This window comes from Mirounga leonina, unplaced genomic scaffold, assembly GCF_011800145.1.
Source record: "Mirounga leonina isolate KUSES-001 unplaced genomic scaffold, KU_Mleo_1.0 Mir_154, whole genome shotgun sequence".
In the NCBI taxonomy this organism is placed as follows: domain Eukaryota; kingdom Metazoa; phylum Chordata; class Mammalia; order Carnivora; family Phocidae; genus Mirounga; species Mirounga leonina.
The window spans coordinates 20783204-20803524 of NW_023270389.1; the positions used below are offsets into that span (position 1 = coordinate 20783204).

The window sequence follows — 20321 nt, forward strand, 5'->3', positions numbered from 1 at the left end:
GACTCCCTGCTGAGAGCAGAGCCTGATGCAGGGCTTAATCCCAGGACCCTGAGATCATGACCTGAACTGAAATCAAGAGTCGGACGCTTAACTGAGCCCCACCCTGCGCCCCTCAGCTCGCTTTCTTTAACGGAGAAGTTGTTCTTGTACCCCTTTGCATTCCTGACTTGTTCAGGTGGCAGAACACAAAGAGGGCATGGTCTTACAGAGGAGCATTATGGAATCATCATAGGAGCTAGAACAATTTTATTACTTCAAAATTTGCTGGTGGTAGGGTTTCTGTCAGTTAGGATTCTTTGGTTACAAGCAAGAATTGAGTCTAATTGTAGCAAAGAAAAAAGTATTGTAAAATTATGGGCAAGCTCATAAAATCAGAGAACCAAGTGGTAGAAGAAATAGGAACCATAGCAGCTCTGGGGATCTGGGTAACAAGAATTAATGGATAATTTCTTCAGGGTACTGAAGTTTAAGTGAGTTAGCTACAATCATTTTCTCTGTGTGTGGGTGCATGCCTGAGTGTGTGTGTGTGTGTGTGTTTGTTTCCCTCAGGATTCAAATTACTAGAAGAGAGGGTCTTTGGTATCTTAGCTTGACCAGTGCAAGGCAGGCTACCTTGATTGAAAGTCTTCCTAGAACTTTCTGAATTGAAGGTGGAAGGTTTCCATAGGAAATCTACCATTACTGGGAATTTTCTAGAATTTTTTAAAGATCATGATTCTTTTTTTAGGCGTATACCATCTTCACTGGATGGAACTCAAGTTTTCTATGGGAGTAGAGTTTAAGAATAACTACACAGTAGTAACTCAAATCTGATATTCTCAGTTATAATCTTTTTCTTTTTAATGCTTAATAAGCAGTTCCTCTTTAATCTATGCTCTGTGCTTTACATCCATCCTAAGCCAGAGCTATTGTAAGCTTGGTACTTCTAAAGATGGTTCTCTATTTTCCCCTTATTGAGGCATAATGGTTATCCAGATCTGAGTCTGTTGTTTTTTCTTTTCCAATGCTCAGAATTCCCCATAATTCTCTCACTCATTCTCTTCCCACCTCCCCTCACCAAATGTATATATGTATGTGTATGTGTGTGTGTGTCTGTGTGGAAAACCAACCTGTATTCATTATTTGCTTTTACTCTTTTTAGGTGATATCTTTGAGAATAATCTTTGTTCTTTTTCAGTAAGTTTGCTTTTCCACACCTATTCTAGTGAAGATGTGTATAAACACAGGTTTATATGAATAATCAGTAGAAAGAAAGAATTTTCTTAAACAGTTCAGTTCATAGCATTTCCTAATCATATTAGCATAATTTCTTGTTTGCTTTATCTGATATTTCAATAAAAATTTCAGAGTAACAATACTAATATTACTGTTTACCATTAAGTAGTTGGATGCAATTATTTTTTCCTCAGACTGTATCCCACTAGGGATATATAGTCCCAGTATGTTGTAGTGTACCTTGGTTTATTTAACCAGGCCCATATGGATTGACATTTAGGTTGTTTTCTGTCCTCTGCTATTACAAATCATGCCTCAGTGATTCGTTTTATGCTTACTTTACCTCATATTGTTATCACTGTGTTTTGGGAGGAGATTCCTAGGCGTAGAATTGGTAAGTAAAGGGTAAATGCTTCTGTACTTTTGCAGGATGTTAACCAAATTCTCCCCCATTAGGAGTTGTACCATTTACTAGTTTCCACTAGTATGTGTGAATGTACCTATTGCCCTACAGGTCTATCAAAAGAAATAATGTCAGGGCGCCTGGGTGGCTCAGTTGGTTAAGCGACTGCCTTCGGCTCAGGTCATGATCCTGGAGTCCCGGGATCGAGTCCCGCATCGGGCTCCCTGCTCGGCGGGGAGTCTGCTTCTCCCTCTGACCCTCCCCCCTCTCATGTGCTCTCTCTCAAATAAATAAATAAAATCTTTAAAAAAAAAAAAAAGAAAAGAAATAATGTCAGGCTTAACTTTTTGTTAATTTGATAGGTGAGTAATGGTTTCTTAGTGGTTTTTGTATGCATTCCCAATAATGTGATGATGATTAAGGGTCATATCATTTCTTTCTCTGTAAACTAATATTTCCCCCCATTTTTTCTATCAGAATGTTGGTCTTTTCCACCTCCTTTTTCGATCTCTGTATCTTTTCAATATATTGAGGATATTAAACTTTTATAGGTTGCAACTATCTTTTCTCAGATTGTCCTTTGTCTTCTGATTTTGTTGATGTTTTTATTGCCATGCAAGAATTTCTTTCAAAATCTTTTGTAATCACATTTATAAATCTCTTACTGCTTCTGGGTTTTGTCGTATTTAGGAAAGTTAACTTTTCTCCCAAATTATAAAGGAATTCACTTTTTTTCCCCCTATAGAACTGATTTGTTTCATTATTTATGTTTAGATCTTTGATCTGGTTGGAAATTATTCTAACATATGGTTGAAGAACAGATCTGATTCTTTTTTCTTATAACTGTCCGAGTACCCAAACATTATTTATTAAAGTTAGACCATACCTTATCAGGTTATCATCATAGTGTCTGTACCCAGCAGAGTGTAGGCTCTCAAAAAATGTTTGAATAATTGAAAGAAGTACTCAGAGATCTTCTAGTCAGTCATTTTATTAAAAATTTGATTATCATCTATACTTCTAAAAAGTTCTTTAAAAATGTTTAAAATTTATTAGAGTAATTTCAGTGAACATGTGCTAATAACGCAAGATATAGTATAAACTTTGATATGATGCTCATTAGCTTGTTAATGACTATTTTTCATTAATTTTAAACCTGGAAAGATTAAAAAGTACAGAAAAATAATAAGAAAATACCCATTTTTTCATTTTCCAGAAATCACATTTATTTTTTAACATTTTCTGGGGTTTTTTGGGGGGGGTGGGGAAGATGTATATTGTGGAATATGAACCATACTGCATTTTTTTTTTTTAAGATTTTATTTATTTATTTGACAGAATAGAAAGCAAGGGGGAACGGGAGGCAAAGGGAGAAGCAGACTCCCCGCAGAACAGGACTCGATCCCAGGACGCTGGGATCATGACCTGAGCCAAAGGCAGACAATCAACAGACTAAGCCACCCAGGTGCCCATTACTACATTGTTTTGTTTTGGTTTTTTTGCTTAATAAAGTAGATAAGTGTTTTTCTATTAGTCTTGGAATTCAAGTTTTGAGTGACTATGATATTCCATTATATAACTACCACAGTTTGTTTAATAGCTATTTTGGAAATTTTAAAGTTTTTTTCCATGATGGGTTATGGCCTTATAATAGATTTTTAATTGTGGACTAATGGCTCAAAAGGTCTTGGATTTTTTGTTTTTTTGTTTTTTGGGAGTTTTTTTTGGTTAAAAATTCTTAAGTTGCTTTTCAGAAAGTCTGTACCAATTTACACTGCCTCTGGTGGGGACTTTCTCATTTTCATTACCTGCGTAGACTATTACTTTAAAAAATACCTATCTTCCAGTTTAATAAAGATAGGACCTAGTTTCTAAGTGTGTTTATATGACTACTGGTGAGGCTGAATATGTTTTACTTAATGGATGATTTCTTTGTGATTTATTTGTGGCTTATGGTCAGAAATCTTTTGGAATATTGGTATTTTCTTACTTGTAAGAGTTCTTTATGTATCAAAACTATTTTCTTGTAAGAGTTCTTTTTATATCAGGACTCTTGTAGTACTGTCAGTTATTGTAAATATTTTCTCAATTTATAATAAAGTTTGCCTTTTGTCTTTTAATTTTGTTTATGGCAAAAGCTAATTTTATGTAGAGGGTAGTATTGTTTATCTTTTTCTGCCTTGATTTCTTTCTCTCTGCGTTTGAGTTCTTTTTTATTCTTTGATCAAAAAGAATTGTCCCTATAGTTTCTCATTAAAATGCTTAACAATATCTGGCATGTGGTAGGTTTGTTAAGTATTAGTACAGTATATATTGTACTTACTTTGCTCCACCTGGAATTTATTTTTGTAATAGTATAGGACTTGACTTGAATCTTAAGTGTTAAATCCTACACATCAACCAGATTCTCTATTTAATAATGGGGGAGTATTAAATTCTAATATGTTCATGATGTCAGGTTAGTATAAATGTTAGGATCTCTTTCAGGTCTATTTTTTTTTTCTTGATTTAACTACCTAATTATTATGCCAGTATAAACCAAAATCATTGTTGCTTTATAGTAAATTCTTTATGATCTAGCTACCGATACTTTTTTTTCATATTAACTTTATAAACATATCATGATCTCCATCCACACACACTAAAAACTTTAAAAAATATTAAGATTTGATTGGGCTTATACTGACCCTGTATATACCCTAATATACCATTTTTTCCCCTGGAATATTTAGAAAATGTAGCTGAAGAAAACATGTTAATTGGTGAAGAATGGCCATTTTTAAAAGTAGGTATTCTTGTTAACTAAAAAAAAATGGTCTGTTCTAACATTATCAGAATTTTTATCTCTCTCAGTAAAAGTTTAGTTTTCTCCATAGAATTCCTTACTTGTGATCATTCCTTATTTTTAAATTGTTGCCTTTGTGAATTAATTTTTTACCATTTGTATAGTGGCTTATGTATTATATATATTACATATTTTATAGTATATATGTATTATGTGTAAAACTCTTGGATTACTATTTTAATCTTGTTTTTGACTGATTATCTGCATTCCTTTTATTCTTTGAGTTGATCTGTTGAGTAAACATATGTATTTTTCTATTTTCTGTAGTTATATTTCAGTTTAAGAATCATTGAGGTAGTTCTCAATGAAAAAAAAAACATTGGCCCTGTTTTCAAATGAACTTTGTCATGGAATCTTTTCATATAAAACATGAAAGTGCAGTTGTATTAAAGTGAGGGCAGGAGAACTAGAACTAGAACACTGCTCTCCTGGTTTTACTAATTATTACTGAGACACCTGAGGAAATTAGTTTGAAAACTATTGCTAAACCATAAAACAAATGTCTGATAAGTAGATTTTGGCTATGGCTTATAGTAATTTCTTCTAGTTTTAATTTTCTGATAGTATTTATTTTTTAACTCATAAGTGGAAGCAGTTTTATTAAATTCCTTTAAATAAATTTGTGTTTATAATGTGTTTTCATTAACTTGTTTCAAACCTTCGGTATGTTAGAAAATTCTCATTGCCATCAGAATCTCATGTTAATTCTGTTATCTATATTCTAATATGTGTTTTTAATAGCATTTTAGTTATGACAAATACCCTTAATTAGTTTTATTCTGTTGTATAAATTTGTATTTTAAACATTTATTTAAAAAGTCATAAAAGCATGAATTCAGTATTTTGCATATGTTAGTTTTCTGTTTAATATTTTTTTATGATCTTGACCTGTTTTTTTCAGTTTTTAGGATATTGACGAAAGTGAGATATTCACATTTAGAATCTGTAGGATTCAGTTGGAAGTTGAAATAATTAAGATTAATAAACAGAGGCAATTACTTTAGCTCCAGTTGTCCTTTAGCTCAGACATTTGCTCTGTAAAGGGAGAGAAAACAATTCCTACAGATACAGAAGTGTTTTTCTTCCTCTTCTGATATATTGTATCTTGAAAGTAGTAAGATTTATAGTTATATCATGCTTAGAGGAGGGTGTGTTTGTGTGTGTTGATGAAGTGCAGGACAGGTTTCTTCCTAAAACTCAGAATGTCACTTTTGAGTGTTTGTGTGCATTATCTGTCTTCTGAGAGTAATGTTTGAGTGATAAAGTGATATTCTGTGAGGTATATTAGAAATGTATACATAGTAGCAGTATTCTTTCGTCTTCTTAAACCTATGCTAATTTAATAGTGAAATTTTGTAGTTGAGCAGTAAAAAATGGAAAAACAAACCCCAAATCTAAAATCGGCTAGAAGGATTTTACCAACTCATCCCAAAACAATAGGTGACTAACCAGTAGAGTGAATAAATAGTGTTACTTTTGTTTGTTAGAAATGATCCAGTTGTGCTTCACATAGCCACCTTTTTTAAAATTTCTAACTGCAACATGCCTATTGTTTACAGATGTATCTCCGTGCCCAAAGAAGCAAGAGATAAGCAGTAATGCTTAGAGTTTTCTAAGGTTTTGCCCACCAGATATAAACAGTTAAAATGGAGAAGAAAAATAGCAGAGGGATCAGATTTCCTCTTTTCCCTTCTCTTTATTTGCACCTAACATTAGGTGCCCCTCCAGTGTTAGAAAATGGTTATGAAGCCTTCCTTGGCAAAAGATGAAGAATAATCAGAGAATAGTAGAATAGAGGACAGGCCATTTTTGCTTAGCTCTTTAGACCTTACAGCAGGTGTCATATGTGAAATATATAGCAGAATAACATAGTGGTTGAGATCATGGTCTTAAAGGTGGAACTCTTTTCCATCTGCTTTTCTACTAGCTGTGTGATCTTAGCTATTTAACTTCTTGCATGAGTCTTCCTTTCCCATCTCTTAGTGTTATTTGTAAGGATTCTATGAGATCATGTATGTAAAGTGTTTAGTACCAGGCATATAGTGTATGCTCTATCAGTAAATAGTTCCTGCTGCCCTTCTTGGTAGTATTTTTATAGGGGTTTTGGTTAATAGATGTCAGTAAGATTCCAGTTGAGATTATATGATTCTGCTGTATACTAAGAGGTGAGAAATTTAAATTATTTGCTTGAATTAGAATTTCATCACCTATAATCTTGATCAAAACAAACTAGTGTAACTCTTGAAAGTTTTGGTATTTTTATCCCTTAAAATATTTATTAACACTTTGAGCATAAAGATTATAGTTGTTCCTGAATTTTTTTCTTTGACCAAATGCAGTGCAAATATAATTTAAAATTATATTTTCATGTGTAATAAAAAAATCATATAATACTGGGCATGAATAAGGCACAGTTAATACTTGGTGAGATGTTGAAATATTATAATATAAAAATTCATATTTTCTGAAGAATTAATCTTGCATACTGAGAGTGGAGGGACAAAAATAAATTAATAAAACATTTATTTTAGGGCACCTGGGTGGCTCAGTCGTTAAGCATCTGCCTTTCGGGTCAGGTCATGATCCCAGGGTCCTGGGATCGAGCCCTGCATCGGGCTCCCTGCTCCGCAGGAAGCCTGTTTCTCCCTCCCCCAGTCCCCCTGCTTGTGTTCCCTCTCTTGCTCTGTCTTTCTCTGTCAAATAAATAAATAAAATCTTTAAAAAAATTTATTTTAAAATAAAGATTTTCAGCAGTAGTAGGAAACTTTATTTGATCCAGTGTTCTTTGAGAACGCAGCGTTATCAGCTTACTATCAGTTCTTAAAGTGTTCTTAGGGATATTGAAATGATTTGAAATTGATGTCTGAGCTGGGAGATACTTAGTTATCTGTTAAGAATTCTGTTTCTCGTTAAGTCTGCTTTTTAAACTTGAATTTTTCCAAAAGGAAAATACTATCTTTTAAAAATCCTACACTGTAATCATAACTTCGGCAAGTAATGCTTGGGTTATGTTTCTGGATGCATACCTGTACATGCATACCTGTATACACATATACCCCCTCTCCTTTTTTTCTAACTTCTTAAGTGTAAATGAATTACTCTACATTGAAGGAAGAATTACTTTTGTCTCTCATCAGCCTTATCTAATTTGGTATTATCCTCTTATGTGTGATTATTTAATAACTTTGGCATTTAGTAATTTTAGTCTTTTTATAATCATATAGAATAAGTAAAGTGAAAAATGAACTTAACCAAGAGCTGGGGGTGTTATATAGCTTGGCTTTCAAAATTACTCTTATGTATTCTAGAATACTTAGATTACTAAACTGAAAATGGGAGATAAATTCAGTATAAATAGAATTCATCATACTAAATAAGTACTTAAATAGTTTCTGTGATTCTGAACTTTAACAATTATAAGAATTCTGTTTTGGTACAATTTCTCTTCAGAAGAGAATCAAGAATAAAATTGGTTGTCATTAGATTTAGGATAAATAATATCTTCATTAGATTAAGTTTTACATACTTTTATGAAATAAAAACACTTAAACTTAGCAGGTTACTATTTCTTGATTTTAAAATTTGTAATGGAGCCAAACAAAATTACTGTGAAAATATTTGTACTCTAACACTCAGTAAAGATTTTTTTGTTTACCTTTTTTTTTATTAAAAACTTGGTAAAAGTGCATTGTATACATTGTCATCCTAGAATCAAGTGTTCATCAAACATTTATAACTTTCCCCCATCCCTCCCAAAAAAGGTTTGAAATTGGTGACGCAGAACAGTTGTCATCTACCAAATTAAAAACTGCAGGTTTGTAAACTTGGCACTCTGAGAAAGAAATAGGTGCCATAAAATGATTAAGTATTGGCATGTGTACACCTGCTGTCAGGAAATAAACTTCCCATATGTTGCAGTTTGGCAGACATGCATCTTAAAAATGTATTGAATGAAACTGCTGCTGCACTCTTTATCCTGTATCTTTTTTCAACAGTACATTTCTCTTTTTGCCTGTAATTACTTTTGCTTCCGTTAGAGGAACGTGATATATTTTTACAGATATCCTTGAAGTTAAGTGGTAGTACTCCTTAAGAGTGCAGTAACTGATCTAGTAACTCATTGAAATACTAGCTTGGCCCTTAACACCAACGAGGAAACAAACTATTTTGAAACATTTACTTTTTTTTCTTATAAAAACTTGAGCCTGAGACACATTGATTTTTCACATTTTATCACATCATGTCAAAATAATTTCCCCCGATATATGTACTAGTATAAGAAAATGAATATCCCAATTGTTTTTAAAAGGTAAATACTTAGGTGAGAATTGCACTGATGAAACAGCTGAACTTTATAAATGTGTTTATGGACTAATTCAACTAAATCTTATTGCATGGAATATAGTTTCAGAACCCTAGAATAGTCAGGTCAGAAAATTTGTCCTTTGCACAATTACAAAGTTTCCTTAAGATTGATAGTATTGTTTTATTTACATTTAACTATATGTTAAAATGAAAAACTGATTCTAAAATGAAGGCTCTTTTGACTGTATCCATTTCTTAAGTTAAAATTTATGTGGAAAATATATGCAAGTACATCTTATTGGCCTCTAACATAAGCCTTGAACCATTGATGTATGCATGCTTGTTATTGCATGTTAATACACAGAATCCCCTTGTACAGTTTTTTTTTTAATAGATTCTTTTGGGATACCTTTTTGTTATATAATGTTGTATTTTTAATTACCTTCAGAAATTAAAAAAATAATTTTTGAATTCCTTTATGTGATGAGTTTTAACTAAAACTTGTCCTATGGATGTAATCAGTTTTAACTATACATGCTTTTAGCAATATTTTACAGATTGCACATTTGAAAAAGAAATTGTCTGCTCTAGTGTAATTTACGGTGGCGATACCTGCCTGCCTTTTCTTTTGCTGCGTTGGCACAAGCATTGTGCTTATTTTGTTGTAAATGGTTCCAGTATTTTATCAGTTCACTAGGCTGGAACTGATGAGAGGTAATTAGGTGGCTGTATTTACAGCTCGAGTAAGAAACTCGCCAGTGATTGAACACAAACTCATTGGGAGGGGGCACAGGATCAATTCTCAGCTTGGCAAGACAGATCCCTACATATACATCTTCTAAGTGCAAACGACGGATACTTAAAGAAACTTTAAATATCTTCTCTGCCAGATCTCCAGAAAAAACATAACCAGTCCCAGAACAAAAGACAGGGTAGCGTTCACTTGGGTAGAGGTCTGGTGGCATGTACCACTTGCTATCTTTGTTCCGATTGGGTGCATATCCTCTCATTAGGTAACCAGTAAAATAGTTATGTCTGGGAGGCAGGTCTGGCTTCAGTAACTTATGTATTAAATATTCAGTGTTGACAAACATGTCACTGTCAGTTTTCATAACATATGGAATATGTGGACAGTATGTTGCAACCCAGTTCATGCCCATAAGTGTTTTAATTGTCAAATTGTAGTATGTATCTAAATATTCCTGTTGAATTATATCATGATACTGTCTGCTTTCTTCCAGTATTGCACGTTGAAGGTAGCCATTTAACTTAATATTTACGCCCAACAAAAAAATTCGTGTGATTTGGATACCAGGTGCTAGACTTTCATTGCCCCACGTTTGCCGAATAGCTCTTCTAGCTTCTACTTGTCCAGGTTCTGCAGCTATTAGCAGTATTAAAAAAGGGCTTTTCTCCTGGCATTTTTCAGGTTCATTGATAATATATCTGAAATGGTAAGAATTTGGATGTCCGATACCTTTTTCATTGTAAATACTTCCATTGGCACTAAGGGTATTCTCCAGCCCTGTAACTCCTTGTGGCGACAGGTCTGTGTTATTGGAGTTAGTTGCTGTTTGAGGCCTCAGAGTTTGAGGGACTGTTTCTTTCCAAATGTTCCGGAGAGAGCTGTGGTTTGTCTCACTTTTTGTAGAACGAAATCCTCGGAAAGTATATGTCACGGGGTTTTCTTTAAATCCAGCTCTGCCTGGCAGCCAGTCATGATGATTGAAAAATAAAAACATAGCAAACAGAAACACTAGAGAAAGTACACCAATAAGATGGGTACGGAACAGAGACCTCTTGGCATTCCAGCTCATCTTTGCAAAGCAGCAGTGTCTTCTCCTCCACTGAAGCATGGTGTAAATATCCAGTAACGGGATACGAAATAGTACTGATGGCTGAAAATGTTTCCTTCTCCCAAATCGGTACTATTCTTTGGTAATCATTTTTTAAATCAGCCACGTTGTCTCCCATGCAGTCATTCTATAAAGATGAAACATAAAAATTTATAAAATGCTAAATATTTACAGAACTGCCTGAAGAGAGACTTTGGATGTTAATAATATTAGGGCAAATAGGAATTTTTTAAGTTGTGAAAATATGATAACCGAGGAATTAGTTTATAATTTGCTTACCCTTGGTAACATAACATCACTGAGAACAGGATGAACACTTCAAAGAGAGAAGTGATGGATTGATTTTCTTCCAGTTATTTCATTGTCTAGGTAGCTCTGGTCATTTGTACTTTTGACATGAGTTAAAGATTTAGAAGGTGTATGCATGTAGAAGAGAAGAATGTTACTAGATTCCTGAGAGAGGCCATGTAAGAAGGCCTGAGAGCAGATGGAAAATTTATTGGCATTAATTAAAATTGATTTGACATACCATTGGTGTTATGGTGCACAGTCAGCGGCCTTTTTTGTAAAATGGTCATGTATCAGTTGTGGGACAGACGGTGCAAGGTTGATTATGGCAAAGTTCTGTTAGTCACAGTACACTGCTTGGCATGTTTCCATTGGCCCCTACTGTGTTGAGAAAGTCAATGAGAAGATGCACCTGTCAGAATTAATTTTCAGGGTCCAGTAACTTCAGTACAGGATTTTAAGACAGTAATAAAAGACGAACATTTTCAAATACTTTCTGATTTTAACCTTCCACTTCAAAGATGAGGTATTCAGGAGATCATTGTCCTTACTTAGACTTAAGATTCATTTTTAAAATATAGCAATTATCTTTAATTATCTTTGGCCTTGGCAGAACACTTATCACATAGCTCAGTTGAGTCTCCGTGTTAGAATTAAACAAAGAACTACTTTGAACAGTCCTTTCAGATTTCTTACAAAATATAGGCACTAGGTACTATCATATCCAGCTGTTTAAAATTTTAAATTTTACAAAATGCATTTTGAAAGATTCTTGAATTTTGCTGTGTTCTACATTTGTGTGCAGAAAATTTGTTACATTTTTAGGACTTCTGGCAGCATGATACTTAGAACCCTAGATTTTTAAAAAGATTATGAGATGTCAGTATGGGAGGTTCATGATGCTACATATTGAAAACTGGTGGTGTTATCTTTGAACAAGATTTTTCAGTACATAGCACAAATTTGTTCATGTTTTTCAGTTCTTTGTTTTTCTGGATCAAGATGTGAGGGTAGAGGTGGGTAAAAGGAGCTGTAACTTGATTTCTATTTAAAGAGAAAAAACTTGAGAAGGGGACTGATAACTAATTTTAATTTTTTCAATTTTTTAATGAAAATTATTTCTTACGCAAAAGAAAACTAGTCAATTAAATTTAATGTAGTAGCGTTTATCTAAAAATCTGTGCATATATATCTATGTTTTGCATGATATTAAGAGATTCATGCTTAATACCAAATTTGCTTAGCCTTGACATGAAACTTAATTATCTTGGGGAAATGGTATTTACATGGAAGTTCTCATATAATTGAATAATGACAGGAAAATTCACATATATAGTATGAAGTACTTTGAAAATACTGATTGTGAAAGGGTTAGACATATATGAATGAAAGTACTATTCTAGCAGCAGCCACTAGGAGGAGCAAGTAGGTGGGAATTTGAACAAATTTCCAAAGTATAGTAGTAAAGGCGCCAGCTTTTGATAATTTCTAGCATCTGAAATTATGTAGTACTTTTAGAAGTTATGGTTCTCAAATGTAAAATATTGTTCAGTCATTGTGTGAGATACGAACACTGATTTTTTTTTATTTAAGTTTGGGGTTTTAAAAACCTAGAACCTAGTTTGCTATTTATTAGAGTTTATTTACATAATCTTTAATTTCACATTGCTATAGTAAAGACCAAGGCTGTTCACCATCCAGCAAAAGAGTTCTGCTGTGAACTAAACTGAAAATAAGCTGAGAGTTCTGATTTAGAAACTCACTTTTTTTTTCCCTTCCTGTATTTGTAAATAGTTGGCCATTCTGTTTAGACCAGGAAACTCTTTCTAAGCTTTTATTTTCACATGAAATATTTGATAAATAGTAACGATTCTTCCACGTCATAAAGAAGCCAGTAGATATAAGGGTTATGTGTATAAATTTAAAAGAAACAAAAGTTGCTTTTTAAATTTATTTGGTAATCTATTTTAAACATTCTAAAACTAAGTTAAATATGTCACCTTTTTGTTGATATATGCTTGGTATCTGGTTGAAGTCCCATCATTTATGTTTTTTAAAAGTGTAAATTTGATGGTTTAAGAAACAGTAAATATAAGATCAGATTTTTGAATAAACAACTGAAGAAATGAATGAAGGTAAATATCATAGTAATAAATTGTGATATTTTATGAAAGCAGTATACCTGAAATGATATCTCTAAAGTATTTCCATATTAGAGAAAACAGCATATTATTATATATTGTAATCTAGCATAAATACATAGTTTATGGTCCTATATGACTTTGTAGCACTAGGTGATGGAGATGCATCTTAATTTAAATTCATGACATTCGTATGTTTGTAAATATTAAACTTCCCAGGCTTTAAATTCATATATACTCAGTTGGTAATCTCCCATTGATAAATGAAGTGCATGTGTCTAGCTTTAAACATTTCTTTATTAGAAGTTTCTCAGGTATTCGTCATAATTTTTCTGTTAAAAAGAAAGTAAAATTAAAGTAACTGTTCTTCATTTTATTAAATGTTGAAATTATTCTCCAGTTACTGCCTGTTGTGGTTTAATTCTTAAAAAGTGGGAACATGACAAGAAAGTTAAAATACTGTGGCAATCTAAATAGTTTTGCACTTCTACATTTCCAGCATAGAAATACGTTTGATATAGCTCTTAGGGTTTTTTTCTGATAATATTTTCAAGTTACTAATGTGTATTTACATCTTATGAATGGAAGTTCATGGAGAGATTGTTAACTGTGAAATGTTCAGTTACTTCTCACATACTCGTTCTCTCTCTCTCACACACAGTTTTTATCATTTGGCTTTTAAAAGTGTTATCTTTAGTGTGTTGAACAGTCCTAGATTTTACTGGTGCTTGAATAAAAAAAACATTCTGTGCTTTTTAGATATCTAGCTTATAAAAATGTTTAATTGGTGCTGTTAACACTGAGAGAAAAGGATCTAAGAGAGATCTGAGATTTTTCACAACTATATTTTTTTATGTAATACCATCTGATTTCATTCTATAGTGGAACAAAAATTCATGGTATTGGCAGTGAGAGTTGATGTTGAGATGTGATAATAATAGGGCCTGATAAACTTGTTTAAAATTTTAATTTTAGAATGGAATGCTTACATGTGCCTTTAAAATGTTTGCCTTTTGTGATTATTAAATAATAGGTTATTGAGTTGTGTTGTGAGATTGAGCAAATGTCAGGATCTGTGGATAGAACTGTAAAAAATTTTTGAATTTTAGTTCCTGAGCCATGAGTTGCTGTTCTAACTGTGATTGTTGTTTAAATAGTTTATCAGATTTATTTCTACCAGGTACACACATACCATGATGGTAGTTTGTTAGTACATATTAATATAGCCTAGAAGCGCAGTAGCTACATTTATATTTAATTTTTTGTCCTTGTATTGCTGTTCATGAATATTTTTATATTAGATTATTTTCATACTCTGTTTTGAATTTCACTTTAAAAATTATCACCAAGAACAATCTTGTATTTGATTATTTGGAATCTGTCAGTTGCTTAAAATGAAAGCTCACTTTTTCAAGTGGGGGAATTTTTAGCAACTATTGATATTTCTTTGTTTAAAGTTGTATTCATGGACACTGTAATAACATGCAAATCTACTGTGGTAGTGTGTTGTGCATAAAACTCACACCGCCTTATGTGATCCTGTGCAAATGCTTTCCTTTTAGTATTCTTATAGCTCTATAATAATATTTGTTGATACTCTCTTAGTTTGTGTTTGTTATCCTTATTTGGGGAGATGGATCTTGGAGGGAAGATTTCGTTAGTAAAAGCTGTTATATATTAATTTGTTTTAAAAGGACTTTGAAAAAAGCTCTTAATATTAAGATCATCTTTGATACTATTTAATATAATTTCACTGCATTGTCTCTTTTGATAGCCGCTTTTAAGAGATCACTTTAATTTACTAGATAAGAATTTATTTTGACCTATTTTGATAGAGGCTTACTGTGTTTTCTCTAGAGGGCTACAGTTTTTTTCTTTTTAAGTTTAATTTCTCAGAGAATCCTCTAAGCACATCTTGTTATTATTTGCCTTTTCTCTCTTTTATACATCCATAATCCATAATTACTTCAAGCTACATATTTACTTGAATAAAGCAAAGACAGCTTTAACAATGACAGATTTTAAAATCATATATCTAGAAACCCTTTCATAGTTTCAAGGACGGTGAACTGGATGAACTTGTTTATCAGATATTAGTGCCTCCGGGGCTATGAAAAGGTAACAGACATTTAAATGAATATTACACACAAGATATCGACATACCTTCCTTGGTCAGGCCATTTATGTGGAGAGGATTATGCCCACTGAAAATACTTTTGGCACGCCATCACTTCAGCAAAAATGATGCTATCGAACATGCGCACATCCCCCAATAGTCTGCCTCCTGCGATTGCTTTTCACAGTATCCAAAGTGTCCATCTGTCTGCTTGTCTTCGAGTTACCCTTCTTGTTCATATGGGTCCTAGTCATCTGAGATTTTTCCTTTCTTTCACTTTCTTTCTCGTTCTTTAAACAAAAGAGCTGTAGTTGTCCGCTCTATTGGAGCACTGTTGACTCTTGCCGACAGTTGATGCATTGAAGCTTTTTACATCTGCTGTTTTCCTGGCCGGACAATGCAGTGCTGTATTCTCTTCTCAGTATCCATATTTCTAGTAATAACACTGAGCTGCAATGTAAAGGAGCCAAAGCGAGAATGTAGTGCTTCGATTGTATTGGAATAGAATAGGATTTAACTCTCTTTTGCTGTTGCCTGGCAGCTGCAGGAAGGATTTTGAGCAGTTTTACTGGGGTTTTAGTCTATAATATGAAATCCACGGTTCCTCAGCTGCTGCACAGGCAGGCAGCAGTTTAAATGTGGGCTTGACAGATGCTCTCTCTGACAGAGCAGAATTTAACGTCACTGCTTGGCTGAATCCCACGTGATTGTTTGCATTCATTTTGACTAAAAACCTAAGGTAGGGCGAAGCTTAGAGATTTTGCTTCTGTGTGATAAATTATATATATTCAGTGTAAGTGTAGTGATGAATGCATAATATGAAAATGGGATGATTATGAAATGGTTATAATTTTATTTTTTCCTTTCCTTTTTTTTTTTTTTTTACTTTATGCTTAAGCACAGGCTTTCTAAATGTTTCAGTGTTAGATGTTGGCTTTCATGTTTCTTACATGATTTTAGGGGACCTAAGCAATAACCTTTTATATGTAACTTGGTGCAATTTAACCCCTTCAGTGCACTCCTTCCTTTGAAGTTTATTTTCTCAAATTGCTCCAATTTTACTAGTATCTAGATAAGACTCAGTCCATTTATTTTTTTATCTATAACTTAAATACCCCCCACCCCCAATTTTCTGGAGTTTATAAATCAGCTGGAGTGGATTACTTAATGACACCTGATAGGATACAGCTCAGTTCTTTTTTGCTCTTAATGTGGTTTCTAATGTTCTTGAAGGTAGCAAAACTTTATTTTTAATCACCTTTTAATGTCAGCATTTATTTTTCCTTTTCTTTAAAATTAACATGTATGTTAGAATTCAACAAAATGATTAGTGGATATAGCATACTTGTACAGGATCTTCTTGGTGAATAATAACGTTTTACTTATCATATTTACTTGTCCTAATATTTCAGGATTGTTTACTAACTTGCCTCCAAACACATTTTTCAGTAAGCACTAGATACTCTGAAATATTTCTTTGTATGGTTAGTCTCCTGGGCACCTTGCTTTTTTTCTGCAGAATACTGGGGCATTGCCTTTTTTTTTTTTTTTCCCTCCCCCTTAATAGCCTGAATTATCAGTTTTTCCTATGAGAGTTCAGGGACATTAACTCCTAAAAATTTATCGTTTTAGAACTTAAGCTATGAATTTGTAGTCATATATACGCTTTATCCCACCTGTCTTCCCTAATTAAATCTGTTACTTCAAATACAGGTTCACATTTTCTCTAATACTTTAAATTTTTTTGTCCTCATGTTTTTTAGTGTAGCTGATAAAATACTTTTTGTACTTGGAGGAATCCTGTGATTTTTTTTTTTTAAGGAGTTTATGTGACTTTCCCAGAAATGTTAGAAGGAATATTAAGAGTTTTATAAATGGGAAACCCAAGGTCTAGAGCTTTGGCTTTTCCTAGTTAAGTGTGAAGGAGAAAATTGGAAGCCAGTTTTTACTTAGTCTCTATGTCTACTTATACTTCATGCTCATTGCTTTTTTTTATATTAAAGGTAGGTAGCAGAGTAATGTTACAGTGCTTACATAAAATAACGTATTTTACAAAAGTAGAGGTGGATTTTAGGAGATCAGTATTTTTTTTTTAATTTTTTTATTCTTATGTTAATCCCCATACATTACAACATTAGTTTTAGATGTAGTGTTCCATGATTCATTGTTTGCATATAACACCCAGTGCTCCATGCAGAATGTGCCCTCCTCAATACCCACCACCAGGCTAACCCATCCTCCCACCCCCCTCCCCTCTAGAACCCTCAGTTTGTTTCTCAGAGTCCATCGTCTCTCATGGTTCGTCTACCCCTCCGATTTCCCCCGCTTCATTCTTCCCCTCCCGCTACCTTCTTCTTCTTCTTTTTTTTTTTTTCTTAACATATATTGCATTATTTGTTTCAGAGGTACAGATCTGAGATTCAACAGTCTTGCACAATTCACAGCGCTTACCAGAGCACATACCCTCCCCAGTGTCTATCACCCAGTCCCCCCATCCCTCCCACCCCACCCCCCACTCCAACAACACTCAGTTTGTTTAGGAGATCAGTATTTATCAGTAATTCCTTACATAGGATTTGATTATGCAGCCAGCAACAGTGACTGTTATTTACCCAAAATCAGATTGCATGCTAAGGCTACCTAAGTTGTAGTTAAATGACTTTTTTCTCTCATAATAATAGTTTTATTATCATACCCATTTTAAAGATGAGGAACCAGTGCTTAGAGTTGTAAATAATTATCCTAGATATCAGCTAACTGGTGATAAGAGAAGCAGGCTAGGAACTAAAGCAAGATTATCTAAGTCTTTATGCTCTGTTCTTAACCATTATACTAGGTAACACTGCTGGAGAAATTATGGAAATTCTCTTTTTTTCCACTTCTTTTTTTTTTTTTTCTAAGATTTTATTTATTTGACAGAGAGACATCAAGAGAAGGGAACACAAGTAGGGGGAGTGGGAGAGGGAGAAGCAGACTTCCCGCTGAGCATGGAGCCCGATGCAGGGCTCCATCCCAGGACCCTGAGATCATGACCTGAGCCAAAGGCAGCCGCTTAACCGACTGAGCCACCCAGGTGCCCCAGTGGGAATTCTTTTATACGACTGGCACAGCATACCCAGAAATCATTCATAGAATTATAAATGGATGTTTATATTTTCATTTTATTCACTTGTCAAACAAAATACATATTGATTAACTACCGTGTGCCAGTATTTGTAGGTACGCACAGTTTATTAAATGTTAGGGGGACAGAGATGGTTTAGACACCTTCCCTACCCTTTCTCTAGGAAGGATAAAACTATTTTTTTTGCTAGTTCCTTTGATTTGACTCTTTTGGTGTCCCACTGGATTTATTAAAGATCTTGATTAAGAGAGCTCCGTCAGATAACCTGCTGGTTAATGGTTCCCCCAGTATTGGTTTGAGCCCCTGAATTCCCAGTGGACTGTTGTCTCAATTATGCTTGCTAGGGGATAAGGGTTAATACAGCAAAAGAGACTCCTAGAAACTGATAAAAAGGTGCCTGTCTACTTAATCAGAATTTAAACTTTTAGGTACACGTGCCATTGGTTTCTTAAATTTAAATTAAGCTGGCTAAGAACTGTACATAAAGTACAGAAAAACAGAGCAGACACCAGATTAAAGTTCCTTTAGTGACTTTTTCTAGCAACCTGCATGTTTCCAGCCAAGAGAAACTGTAAAAATCTTATGATAGGCAAGCTTGTAGAAGTTCTTCCTTTAGTCTAGTTTCTTTTAACATCTGAATTCTATGGTTAAACTTTCTCAGTAAATGTGACAGATTTCTTTGTCAGACTCAGGAAGCTGGCAGCTGTTTTGTTAAGTTTTATAGTTATAAATGTCTTGTAATTTTTACTTGTATAGGTCTGCTTTTTAATCTTATAACACATCTCTGATGGGCAAAATAGGCTATTACTCTGTATTTTGGCCAGAACTGTCCAGGTTGGTTTTAGGATTTTCCTGGGCATGTCTGCATACAATAGCCCTCAGGGAGGCAGAATTTAAAGACAGGTTTTGAATAGCCACCTAATTCTTAGTTTCTGTTGAGTACAGAAGTAATAATTACTTTATTCATTTGGCTAGTAGTCTCTGAGTCATTATAACATGATGAATCAGGTTTAGATTTGCTTACTAATAATAAAGATAAGTTATTTCATGGAATTTACTACCTATATAAATTCAACTAAATGTCCTTGGTAAAAAGAATGAGGGAGAAAAGGGTGTAGGAGATAACACTTCAACCGTGACAGGCGATTCACTGAGAATGAGCAAATATCCTTGAATAATTTGAGAAGAGGAGACGTGAATCTGGTTTTCCCTACATTGGTCTTCATTCCTGTTGGTGCTTTAGTATGAGTAATTGACCCCTAAATGCAAGCCATTTTTATTTCAGCCAGTGCTCACCTGAAGAACTAGTTATTTTTTCCAGTGCTAGAGAAAAAACGTTTTGGATCAGGTGTTATTTCCACCATAGTACTCTGAAAAATGCCATTTGACATAGTTATTTAGAGACCAGCCTTAGTTTTAATTGAGATCAGTCAACAGTTTTGCATAGAGTAATGTTTGCTTAGAGTTTATATCTTTTGACTTAAAATCAGATGAAATCTTTTTCAATATATAAATATATGGACAAATAGCACATTTTTGGCTGTTTAATATTAGTAAGTAGTTTTTTTGAAGAAAAATTACTGTGTGTTCATTAAGAGTTTACAGTTTTCCTTTGAAATCAGTAGGTGATTTATGAACCAGTTTTACCTTTCCTTGAATTTACAAAGCAGGCATTAGCCTGATTTCAAATTAGCAATCTCAGAATGACCACAAGTGTCAGTGTTTGCCTGCCTTATTTTTCTTCTTCAGTTTTCACCAACTTGTGCAGCAGATACTCACACTGTTTTAAGAATTTCTTTTGACATGAAAGCAGAGCTAAATTTAAGTGTCTCTTTCAGAACTAATTTTCAACACCCTTACCAGTTTTAATTCATACAAACTATTAATGATCCTAAGGGAAAATGTAAGCATTAAAATCAGCAGTAGTTTGTATTATGCTTGTATGTTCTTCAGTTTCTTAGGATTGTAGCTGTTTCAGTGTAGCATAAATCAGCTAGACTCTTTCATTTGTTATTTATCACACAGGGG

The 20321-nt window shown here is 33.6% G+C and overlaps 2 protein-coding genes across 4 annotated transcripts in view; one reads left to right on the forward strand and one right to left on the reverse strand.

Annotated features, from left to right (window-relative positions):
* The window catches only part of CDC73 (cell division cycle 73), a 113255-nt gene that overhangs the window by 49399 nt on the left and 43535 nt on the right, over positions 1–20321 (forward strand). The window lies entirely within an intron of this gene.
* Positions 8064–15860, reverse strand: B3GALT2 (beta-1,3-galactosyltransferase 2). 2 transcript variants are annotated; one of them, XM_035010160.1, is made up of 3 exons: positions 15217–15762; positions 11154–11293; positions 8064–10751 (listed from the first exon to the last, which is right to left on the reverse strand). In XM_035010160.1, exon 3 carries the CDS (start codon positions 10622–10624, stop codon positions 9356–9358), a length of 1269 nt encoding a protein of 422 aa, XP_034866051.1. In that variant the 5' UTR covers positions 10625–10751; positions 11154–11293; positions 15217–15762; the 3' UTR covers positions 8064–9355. The 2 variants fall into 2 exon arrangements, with proteins under 2 accessions (XP_034866051.1, XP_034866052.1); XM_035010161.1 differs by lacking the exon at positions 11154–11293 and having other exon boundaries at positions 8126–10751; positions 15217–15860.